At 36.6% G+C, this 12682-nt stretch overlaps 2 protein-coding genes across 4 annotated transcripts in view; one reads left to right on the top strand and one right to left on the bottom strand.

The window, feature by feature from the left end:
• The window catches only part of cdx1a (caudal type homeobox 1a), a gene marked incomplete at its 3' end in the record, with an annotated part of 28936 nt that overhangs the window by 2445 nt on the left and 13809 nt on the right, over positions 1–12682 (top strand). The gene's annotated exons all lie outside the window — the stretch shown is intronic.
• LOC307140174 (uncharacterized protein) overlaps positions 366–12682 on the bottom strand; it is a 66188-nt gene continuing 53871 nt past the window's right edge. Inside the window, exon 8 of one of the 3 annotated variants that reach the window (XM_079839456.1) lies at positions 366–2199. In XM_079839456.1, the coding sequence (XP_079695582.1) occupies positions 2170–2199 (30 nt within the window). In that variant the 3' untranslated portion in view covers positions 366–2169. The remainder of the gene's footprint in view (positions 2200–12682) is intronic. The other 2 variants (XM_079839458.1, XM_079839457.1) reach the window with 2 other exon arrangements.

The following is a 12682-nucleotide window of genomic DNA, read 5'->3' on the forward strand; positions in this document are numbered from 1 at the left end:
TACCCAGTTATTGTAATAACTATAATAAGTACATAGTATGTACATGGGGAACAGGACTGCAAAATAGTGCTACCATGATTTTAGATATATATCATGGTAATACCATGTAATTTGTTGCATTTATGAAATGAACAGTAGTACAGTGTTTTTGGACAATACCATTGGTAATACCGCGTTTTTAGGCATGCATAGTGATAATACCATGTAAAATTATGCATTTATGAGATGTACCATAGTGGTACAGTGCTTTTTGGCAATATGCTTGGTAATAGACAATACCATTAGCAATACCATGCTTTTTGGACATGCATCATGGTAATACAATGTTTTTAAAACATGTTCCTTGTGATTTCATGTTTTTTTTTGGAAATATATTACAGTACTACAGCATTTTCATGGTGATATCATGTTTTTGAACATGTAAAACCATGTTATTCTTTAAAGTATGTTGGAGTACCACCTAAAAACCATGGTGTGTGAATATGGAAATCATACAGTAGGCTATACCATGATCAAAACTGCCACAGTATAATCACCTGATTCCATTCATGCACCATTCACGCATAAAGTAAAAGTAAAAGTATGCATGCATATTTCTAATACTCTGAAAACCTGCTCCTTTCTGCATTAAGAGCATTTTAGGTGTGCTAACTTATATTGTGTTGTAGAAATAGTTCTGCTTATTGTGACCTGCTACAGTCACATCTGATCTATGTACAGATCGGTTTATGAATCAGTCATGCTGAAGGCCTGCAGTTACAGCTGAGAGATCATAATAGCAGCATAATTCATCTGTTTGATCTTTGATGTTCTACAACATCTGGAGATCTGAAGGAGCATGTAGTTGAACAGTCAATAATAGATGTTTGCGGCCTTATCGGACATGCATTATGGCTAATAGTTTACCAAGCGATAAACTAATCTCTTCTGGTAATATTTGTGTAAATATGTCACACACAGTCAGGTTGGCACAGTTAAAAGCTCAGACAGAGCAAGACTCATTTAGTTCTAAAATATGTGTGTTGCATGATCTTTTTTTATGGTCTGGATTTGTTGTTTTTTGCTAAATCATATTTGGCCTCCAACTCTGAGCATGCTGTCTAATTCAGATTCATTTCAATTCAAACTTATAATACTTTTCACAATGTTGTTCCAAAGCAGCTTGACAATGAATAATTCCTATAACCGGTGAATAAATCGATAAATGGGTGTATAAAATCTGATTCTTTTTTTTGTGTGTGTCAAAAACAATGAACTGCAGTCTGTACAACTGTTCATATTTCTTAAACAGACCTAAATGAAGAGACACACTAGTTTTATCTTCAGCTTTCAAAGGGCCGTTGTCTAACGTGGTTGGACAAGATGCAAATGTGGTCATCATGTTTGACTGTTCAAACTCTATGATATCATCACATTAGCAGATTATAGAGGGGGAATATGGATCATGTGACAAAAACAAATATAGATGAGAATGTTCAGGAAATACTGCTGGGAAAAAAATGAAACGCTGATCCGAACTGGTTTAATTTTTCACTCTAGCTTTTCTTTAGAAAACACACACATGTACCTGGCTTACCTAACTTATCTAAATCGCTTTACTTATCTCAGTAGTGACATACTTCTTTTGTTGTCTTTTGTTTCATTATAAATGACAACATGACTAACCCATTTCCAAACCCTATACCCCAAAAAGAATGCATTAAAAATACATTATGTATTTACTTTATTAGCTTATATTTGATAAAAAAGTCATTTTAAATCCATTGTTGCCCCCTGCTGGAAAACAGCTTCTGACACTATTTTGATCCGTTATTAGTTATAATAATGTATATACTTACCACTGCATTTTCTGACTAAATCTATTATTGAATTAAATTCCAGGCACAATTGACTCCTTCACAATTTGCTTCGAAAGTGATCTAGTGATCTGCTTACTGTCTATACAGGCAGCTGTCTACTAAGGGAACACTTAATTGATTCCAACATAGTTTGATGTCAGCATGTTGCCAAGCAAATTATGCATTACTCTAACAAGCATAAAGTACATAACACAGATATTTGGTAAAATAGACAGTTTGAAGCCACATTATATGTTTAACAATGCATTTCAATATTTGAGAAATTATGAGTATACTCAACATTTTCCTTTCCTCGTCTGCCATCCTTTATTTAGATTTCCCTGAGCTCTGGTAATGTTAACTGAAATAAAAAGGGGGGGGGGGTCTTATTGGTTTATATAAATGAATTAAATTATTAATTCATTATAAGGGATTAAAGGAAAAATAAATAAAAACAGTGCAATTTCCAGTTCTAGATATGAAGTGAACTATTTGCATTAATTAAAAAAAAAAAAAATGCACACATACACTGTTATTTTCATCTCCCTAATATCCTCCCTAATATGTAAAACCTTTTCACGATGAATTCAGTTATTTTCATATTTTTTTCATTTTTTCAATTCAAAATAAAGAAGTTTGCATCATTTGATATTACTTGGTCGCTGATCGTTTTTATCGTAAAACAGTTGTCAAATATTAAACATTTGGCTACTTATATCTTACGACACACTCTTTCACTGCTATAAAGTGTCACGTTGGAATTTGCACTAACAGTAAGCCTCGCCTTCTTTGATTTGATTGGCCATCTCACTCATTCTGACAACGACCAACCTAAAAAATTAACATTTTACTTTTGTCATTCTAGCAACAAACAGCTGTATGTAATGGAGTATAGCAGAGCAGCATCAACAATATAAAATATGGGGGGTTGGCACTTGTCTCCCTCAATGTCTATGGAGTACGACCCTGTCTGATGATAAGTCACCATGAAATAAAAATTTGCCTATTATACTATGACCTAAAAGTATGTACTCTTTTTGTGAAGAAAAAGTAGGCCTACATACTTTTGAGTGTGTAGCAGAAGAGTATGCAAGCTTTGGAACATACTACTTCATCATCTTTAAAGGACTCTGTCGTGTGCGTCACCATTTAAACTGCCCTGTCAATCATCATCACAGTTAAAATCCTTCACATTCAGTTTAATTTCCTACCATATCGGAGAGAAATGTAGTCGCACGTTGATCTGCCGTATCATTACAAAAGTTCACAATGCTGCTGCTGCAGGTGAAATATAATGTGGATAACATTGAATAAATGTCTTTTAGTCAGGTTAAATACTGATCATTTATCACTCAAACCCATTTATCTAAACCTCTCTACTTAACCGTCGGACTTGCACAACCGTTATGTTTGTAGTTTTTTAACACTTTTTATACACGTTTGTAGTTCTAATCGAATCCTCGTCCAACTCGCAATGGGTTGTGGGCAATATCCGCCATTAGAGTCTGACTGGAAATAGTAAACCATCCGGGCATCTTTGGAATACTCTTTTCAACATACTACGATTTGGGACATACTAATTCTATTTTCGAATACTATTTAGTACGGATAGTATGCGAATTGAGACACAGTGTGGGTTATACATCACAATAGGGAAGAAAAGACTACTGCAACTTCCGTTTCATGCCGACTTTAACTTGCTATATTAAATAGCTAAAACTAAAACTGAAATAAAAATATATACACACAAATCTAAAAAAAGCTATATAGCCATATAAAAATAAATAAATAAAAATGACAAAAAAAACTAAATTAACTAAAATTAAATGAAAAATATAAAAAACGAATTCAAAATTAATAAAAACTATAATACTTTCTAAGTGATGCAGAAATAACACTGGTCTGTGATGCCTTAAAATGCAGTCTATGTAGGCAGCACACTAGGGTTTGTACTACCGGCGTCTAAAAACCTGCTGCTGAACAGAGCTGACAGGTACACGCTTCTATCTTTATCTTTGTGTGAACCTCTTCCTGCTATGTTTATTACTGCACATCATATGACTGTGGTGACTTGTGTGCATGTGTGCATGTTATAATGAGGTTAAACACCATAAACCCTGATTTACTAAGTGTATGCTGATCCAAGTTAAATTTTTTTGCCTTCTTATAACTGGTTTGAAGAGATAAACCACAGTAAAAATCAGTTATCCATTTAGAACAGCTACATTCTACACCCACTTAACATGAACTTCTGTTAGTTCAAGAAGGCGGTTTTGTAATCGCTGAACAAATAATTGGTTTTCCCAGGATTCTCAGATGGTCATTACCAAACATATTATGTATTAGTAATGTCACAGACCAATATGTTCATTTAAGGAAGGAGATAAACGGGAGCGCTGAGGCGCCATTTTTCGTACAGAGACACAGTGAGTCAGTGGTGTGACGCCGGATGAAATCGTGTATGAAGGTGGAACAGTGTTGCCCAATGTTAGCTGCTCGATTATTCATCTGTGTGTCTAAACACAAGACGTCTTGAGAGTCGAATGTCCTGTCGACAAAGTGAAAGATTTTCTGAAAAGCTAATAATGGCAGAGGCCAGTGAGTCTGAGGTGGCGGCCGCACCCTGCTGTGTGCACTGTGGGAGGACCGGAGAGCACTGATAAGGGGACGAGACTCTGTGTGTGTTTACACACTTCAGCCAAAGCTGGTGGAGAAAAGGGAAGAAAACTGTTGAGAAAGAGCTTCAGTCTATGAAAACTGCATTCACGGCTTTCAGGACAGATGTGTTGTTTTAGTATCATTGAGATTCTCTTATAAATATTTTAAATTAGTTTTTACTTCTTTATTTTAATTTTTCATTTTAGTTTAAGTCTTTAAGTTTAAGTTTTTAATATGTCTATATAGATTTTTTTAATTCACTCTAAGAAAAAAGTGTAGGGTTCTATATACAGGTGCTGGTCATATAATTAGAATATCATCAAAAAGTTGATTTATTTCACTAATTCCATTCAAAAAGTGAAACTTGTATATTTATTCATTCATTACACACAGACTGATATATTTCAAATGTTTATTTCATTTAATTTTGATGATTATAACTGACAACTAAGGAAAATCCCAAATTCAGTATCTCAGAAAATTAGAATATTACTTCAGACCAATACAAAGAAAGGATTTTTAGATATCTTGGCCAACTGAAAAATATGAACATGAAAAGTATGAGCATGTACAGCACTCAATACTTAGTTGGGGCTCCTTTTGCCTGAATTACTGCAGCAATGCGGCGTGGCATGGAGTCGATCCATCTGTGGCACTGCTCAGGTGTTATGAGAGCCCAGGTTGCTCTGATAGTGGCCTTCAGCTCTTCTGCATTGTTGGGTCTGGCATATCACATCTTCCTCTTCACAATACACCATAGATTTTCTATGGGGTTAAGGTCAGGCGAGTTTGCTGGCCAATTAAGAACAGGGATACCATGGTCCTTAAACCAGGCACTGGTTGCTTTGGCACTGTGTGCAGGTGCCAAGTCCTGTTGGAAAATGAAATCTGCATCTCCATAAAGTTGGTCAGCAGCAGGAAGCATGAAGTGCTCTAAAACTTCCTGGTATACGGCTGCGTTGACCTTGGACCTCAGAAAACACAGTGGACCAACACCAGCAGATGACATGGCACCCCAAACCATCACTGACTGTGGAAACTTTACACTGGACCTCAAGCAACGTGGATTGTGTGCCTCTCCTCTAGGGAAGCACCGATATGATTTTTTGGGACCGATACCGAAACGAATATTTGTCACTTGCCCTCTTATTTGAAATTTTGTCATTTAAAATAGTGTTTTTAAAGTAAAAAACAAAACAAAAACATTATTAACTTATAGCCTGCTAGCTAGTTTATTGCTGCATTATCAAATAAGTTCTAATGAACATACACTGGATCCTTTTAACATTCACCAGGCCAACATAAATATTATATATACAGTATACTGTATACAGCTCTTCTGTAGAACATTAATCCTGTCACAATTACTTTGTTAAACTGAACTTTTATTTTGGTTTGTCAAACTGAACTTTTATTTTGACGGGTTGCCGTGTGCTTCGAGTTCCTGTGTGTGTGTTTTGATATGATGATTTTGTCGAATAAAACGGTAAAATGCTCATGAAGTGACTGGAGATGCATTCGTGTCTCATATTGAGATGGCAGAGGCTGAAAAACAGCGCATTTCAGTGTGTGTGTGTGAGAGAGAAAGAGGTAACGTAGGCTAAATGAAACCGCGCGTCTCTCCATTCATTCACAGAGACAGAGAAACAGAGCAATTCATATTTAAATAGTCTTTTTGGGGCTTAATATTCACAGACACTAGTATATATTGCGATTGATTTAAGTGACTGACCAACGTTTTATTTATTCATCAAAACATTCCGTGCCATTCCGCATTATGCAGTAAATTTCGTTTTTATGACTGGATTCTGTCTGCGTTGTCCGCATCGCGGAAACGAATCCTTATGAAAGTTTAGTCCAGAGTTGTGAGCGATTGATTTTTTTGTTTGGTCTTTTGTTGTTTGATAAACATTAAAACACAGACAGCAGCGCAGCAGGAATATTATAATCTTGGATTATGCAGCAGACATTACACAGCTCAGTGCCTTCACGCTGTTCATTAATAAACCATCGGTTTGTTATATCGGCCTCTCTCATGATATAGCCGATATGCCGATGGTTGTAAATTGATCAAAAAACGGCCGATAAATATCGGCGGCCGATACATCGGTGCATCCCTACTCTCCTCTCTTCCTCCAGACGCTGGGACCCTGATTTCCAAAGGAAATGCAAGATTTACTTTCATCAGAGAACATAACTTTTGACCACTCAGTAGCAGTCCAGTCCTTTTTGTCTTTAGCCCCGGCGAGACGCTTCTGACGCTGTCTGTTGTTCAAGAGTGGGTTGACACAAAGAATGCGACAGCTGAAACCCATGTCTTACATACGTCTGTGCGTAGTGGTTCTTGAAGCACTGACTCCAGCTGCAGTCCAATCTTTGTGAATCTCCACCACATTTTTGAATGGGTTTTGTTTCACAATCCTCTCCAGGGTGCGGTTATCCCTATTGCTTGTACACTTTTTCTACCACATATTTTCCTTCCCTTCGCCTCTCTATTAATGTGCTTGGACACAGAGCTCTGTGAACAGCCAGACTCTTTTGCAATGACCTTTTGTGTCTTGCCCTCCTTGTGCAAGGTGTCAATGGTCGTCTTTTGGACAACTGGCAAGTCAGCAGTCTTCCCCATGATTGTGTAGCCTACAGAACTAGACTGAGAGACCATTTAAAGGCCTTTGCAGGTGTTTTGAGTTAATTAGCTAATTAGAGTGTGGCACCAGGTGTCTTCAATATTGAACCTTTTCACAATATTCAAATTTTCCGAGATACTGAATTTGGGAGATTCTTGACTAAATTTTAAAGAACACAAAGGTCAAAAAATGTCTTGTATCTGTCACGTTCCTTTGTTCTGTTTCATCGGTCTCCCCGGTTACCATTATTATTAGTTCATCTGTGTCAGCTGTGTGTCATCATTATCCTCATTGTGTTCACTATTTAAGTTCCTCCCGTTCCTTCAAGCCGTTTCTCAAAACCAAGTATGCGAACTTCAGACTTGCGTCCTTATTAGTTCAGACTTGCCAAGTTCGACTCAGGAGAACGAACTCCAGAGGATGTCTGGTAATTCTGCAAACGGAACAGCAGCGTTCTTGATAGCATCACTCAGGTCGCTCTGGCTACTCTGGTTATCTCTGTATGTATTTGAGGCTACAATAAAACGCCACTGCCACTTTTCTTTTTTCTTTAAAACAAATCTTAAACATATTAATAGCCACACAAATGTAGTTCAGGCAACGAGTATAATGATTATCTTCACTGCATATTTATAACAAAACGAAATATAAAACACAACCCTGCCTCTTTTCGTTTACATTTAATTTTTTTTTTTAAATGTATTAATATGTGGTTCACGCAATAAGTGTGCATATATGATTATCTTCACTGTAATACAATTAAATATGACATAAAACACAACCCAGTCTCTTTTTATTAAATGTCCATTTTAATGATCAAAGAAATAAATGAAACTTCACTTTGCCCTCAGCCAAAACGAATAGCCAGGGAACAAATTATAGATTCATGAGACTAAAGATCGCCCATTAGAAATACACAAGACAAATTATATCTCGTGTTTAACCACTAGAGACATCAGAGGCAGCGGCAGACGTCAGAAGGACTAGCCGAGGTACGGCTGCCCTCGGCAGGGTTAACGAGCGATGAGCACCCGGTTATCGACTGGATCTCACAACTCTGAAAACGGCAGATCAAAATTTCAAATAGGCGCTCTCTTTATAAATCAACCTCAGATTTGAGCTTTAAACAAGTACATTCTCGCCTGAAAAAGTTTTAAAACTACATTTCGTGACGCAATAACACTAGTATTATTAAATTACGTGGGTTTTCACAACAGTGGGTTGTCGCTTGTTGGTTGGTGTGAGATGCATTCTGGGATACCTGTCTGTCTGAAGTCCACACAAGACTCTCGATGCATCCTCGATAAAAGGGGCGGATCACGGACACATCCGGGGATTTGAACTTTACTTGGCTAGTGAACTTTGAATTGGAACAGTACTTGGGCAGTGACTGATGACGATTCACAAGTCCATGAGAACACAAGTACAGACAAGAACGCATATTGAGAAACGACTTCATCAGTCTCTGTCTGATCTCTGTTATGCTATGTTGTGTTCACCCTGCCATTATTCTAATGTACATTAAAACTTGAGTATTTTGGATTGAATTAATCTGTCTTCCTCTTCTTGCCTGATCACAACGTGACAGTACAAGGGGTTATTTAATTTTTTTTCTTGTGATAAAGTATGTGTAGTGGCTGCTTAATTCATAAAACTTAATTAAAATAAAATAAAAATACTTAAACTTAATTAATTAAAACTAAATCTATTAAATGGGAATCCCAAAAAGGTTCTATACTGAATATGAAGCAAAGTTACTATAAAACAAGTCATTTCACTTAGCGACCATCTTTGAAACACCTCTCGGGCAGCTATATCAGTCATTCAAGTACAGATCGTATCTCTTTGAATGGGGAAAAATCGAATTCTCCAAAGTTGTTTACCAAACATAATTTCAAATTTGAAATCACCTATGAAATCTGACAAGAACTGTCTCATAAATTTTGTTTCTAAATGCCCAAATCCTTTTTCATGCTGGACCAACAAACGTGTATGTGCAGTCATAATAATAATATTACATTTTATTTGTTGTGCGCCTTTTTCAAACTCAAAGCGCTACAGCATGTACAGAACAAACTAAGAAATCAAACAAAGCAAAAATACATCATATAAAAAGAAAAAATACACAGTAACAAATGATAAATTAAAAGCTTGACTAAAAAGATGTGTCTTAAGAAGTTTCTTCCAAGAAGAGTTGAAGCTATTATAGCTGCAAAGGGTCTATCAACTCCATATTAAACCCTACGGATTAAGAATAGGATGTCATTAAAGTTCATGTGCATTTAAAGGCAGGCGTCCCAAAACTTTTGACAATATAGTGCATGTATATATATATACATATATATATATATTAGTAACAAATAAGTTTTTTTAAAATAGTTTTAGTTAACTACCATAACCCTGTTGTGGTTGTTTACATGCACTTGTGTGATCTGATATCAGACACAGCGATACACTCGTCTTATGAATGCGGTGCTTTGGAGGGCAATTGAAAGAAAATATGAGTGAAATAGAAATTGCAATAGCGTAAATTTATTCTGAATTTAAGATGAATGTTGTGCAGCATTTCAAGGTGCTCTCTTTTTATATTTCTAAATATTCAAAATAATAATATTAATTCTTATCGAAAGTCCTCCAATTACTTTTTCAGATTTAAACCATATTAGATTAACACAGACAAAAATCTGTGTGTTTGGTATAGCCTACTGTATGTCACCCTAGAATTTGTTGGACAAACGGTTGGATAAATACCTGATAATGGCCACATGTAGACACAAACTGTAGTCTATTTGACTGATCTTTATCAGTGGAGGAAAAAAAGATGATGTAGTAGGGCTGTACGATTAATCGAAAAATAACCAAAACCGACATTCAGAACCTCTAACCGACGTATTTTTCCCATGTCGGTTATTTCGGTTTTCACGTGACTCCGCCCCGTCAGTCACATCAAGTGCAGTTTGAAGGAACACAGAGAGATGCAGGAACGGTTATCTGTGTTTATAGATACCCAGAATCACTATAGTAACTGCATGTTTTACACAGTTTATACAGGTCAGTTAATTGCTGTTCTTATAGCCTACGCTGACACGCACACACACACAAACAGACGGCGCGCGCAAGCCCCGAAGCCGCTTTCACTTTCGTGCTCATAAAGTTTGTCAAGTAAATGCGTTTAAAGGCTTGCCAGTTTCAACATTTAAAGCGATTGTGCACTATTCAAAAACAACAATACGGAAAACGTATCCGTTTAGTGTTTAGCTTTTTTCTGTGACACAGAGAGCCGAGCCGTGTCTCGTCTCTGACAACACGCGCGCGCCCTGAAGACAGACCTCTTTCACCTGCGTCCTCACAAAGCTTGTCATTTGTATGTGGTTTAAGCCCTGCCAGTTTGAACATTAAAGCGAGTTTCGACCATCAGATGTGTATTATGTTGAACTAATGCCTGATATATTGTGACAAACGAACACTCAGACAGAAGCTCACACATCACGTGAAGATCGTGCGCAGAGAGCAGCGCAGAAACGCAGTGTCAACGCCGTCCTGTGACTAAAGTAAAGTCACTAAAGCAGCTTAGAAACTCAACCGTTATAGGCATATATTTTAATACCTTTGAAGTACAAACCACAGCTTCATAATGAATAGAGACGGTATGAGTAATTCACACACACAATCACTCTCTCATTAATGCATTCAAATAAATGTAATGTAGGCCTACTGTGCTAATGTGTTTGTATCTGATGTACAACAAACAGAAATCTGCCCCTAGACAATAACTGCTGAAAGTGAACCGTTTCCTTCAAGTGTTTAAAAAAAAAAAAAAAAATACACTTTTTCATAAGAAAAAAAAATCTGCCTTTAATAGTACAAAATATTTACAGTACAAACCTTATCAGTGAACTTACTCAAAAATCTTATGAGGGCAAAAAAAAAAAAAAAAAGCAAAATAATCGTTCATTAATCGTAATCCAGGTAAAATATTCAATTAATCAAGGTTTTTATTTTTGGGCAAATCGTTACAGGCCTATGATGTAGTTTGTAAAAGTCTGTTGCAAAACTTCCACCATTTCCAAATTTCAGAAATCTCTCAAATGCACAGGGGTTTGTTCTCGTTTTTTTTACTCAATGGGTGCTTTATGTAATTATACTTAAAAAAAAGCATAGATGCATGGATGCAGTTTGATGGGGACACTTTTCCAAGTCATTTCAATGGAAAAAAGTGTCCAGATCACCCTGAATTCACCCTATGCCTTTAATAAAAGTGAACATTCTGTCTGTGAGGGAGGGGAAACTAAATACAGTCATTGTGACATTATCTCTATGACATTTACCTCCAAATTCTCATTTCTGTAATATATACTTTTAATTTAGATTTTGTTTGTAATTGCCATTTTACTTATTATCATACTGTAAACTTTCACTAATTTCATAATTCACAGTAAGATTGAAAATCTCTCAAATGCACGGGGGTTTGTTCTAGTTTTTTCATAGTGCTGAAGGATTCGTTTATACTGGTTCTTTAGTAAAGTTTGTGTTTCTGTGCGTTATTAAACCCAAACTCTCAGACCCTGTTTACACCTGGTATTAAAGGGTTAGATCACCAAAAAATTTAAAATTTAAAATTATGTCACTAATTACTCACCCTCAAATCCGTAAGACCCGTTTATCTTTGGAACACAAATGAAGATATTTTTGATGAAATCCGAGAGCTCTCTGACCCCTCCATAGACAGCAATTTAATTACCACTTTCAAGGTCAAGAAAGGTATTAAAAACATTGTTAAAATAGTCCATGTGACTCCAGTGGTTCAACTTTAATTTTATGAATGGACAAGAATACTTTTTGTGCGCAAAAGCAAACAAAAATAATGACTTTATTCAACAATTTCGTTCTAGCCTGTGCCAGTCTTATCATATTACTTTTACTGTTTTTTCGTGGTATCATTTCAGTAACGGCATCTAGATATTTTAGTATGGTATCGTATCGAAGTCATAATTTTGGTATCGTGAGAACACTGACACATTTTAAGTATGACTTAAGAATAAAAGCGTTTTTTATGAGCCAGTGCATTTTTAAAAAACTCCTTGTGATTATTTTGAGGTTCATGTTTAGTGAGGTAAGACGAGTCTGTTGGAGGTCAGGATGTGGTTAGTCTCATCCTCAGACTTCAGGCCCACGGACCGTTGGCTGAACGTCTGATGCATATAGAGACAGAGCGACATGCGTCTTAATCTGAAGACTACGCCCACCGGGGGCGGGGGGTGGGGGGTGCGGGGTGGATGGAATCGAACACTCTCCATTGACTTTGCATTGCGTGAAGCAGCCTCCTTGTCATTTCGGAGAAAAAACAGAACAATGTCTAAAAGCGGATATGTGGCAAAGTGTACAGCAAACAGGCTAAACAAAACCCAACCAAAAACCCAGAAGTTTTTATAAACTGTTGACCCAAAAAACAAGCGTTTAAGGACAAAAAAGTGGATACAGGCCATTGACGACTTATATAGTGATGACGATTTCAAAACACGGCATCATGAAGCTTCGAAGCGTTAATAATCAGTGAGT

The sequence above is a fragment of the Gobio gobio genome (assembly GCF_949357685.1).
Source record: "Gobio gobio genome assembly, chromosome: 16".
Classification (NCBI taxonomy): domain Eukaryota; kingdom Metazoa; phylum Chordata; class Actinopteri; order Cypriniformes; family Gobionidae; genus Gobio; species Gobio gobio.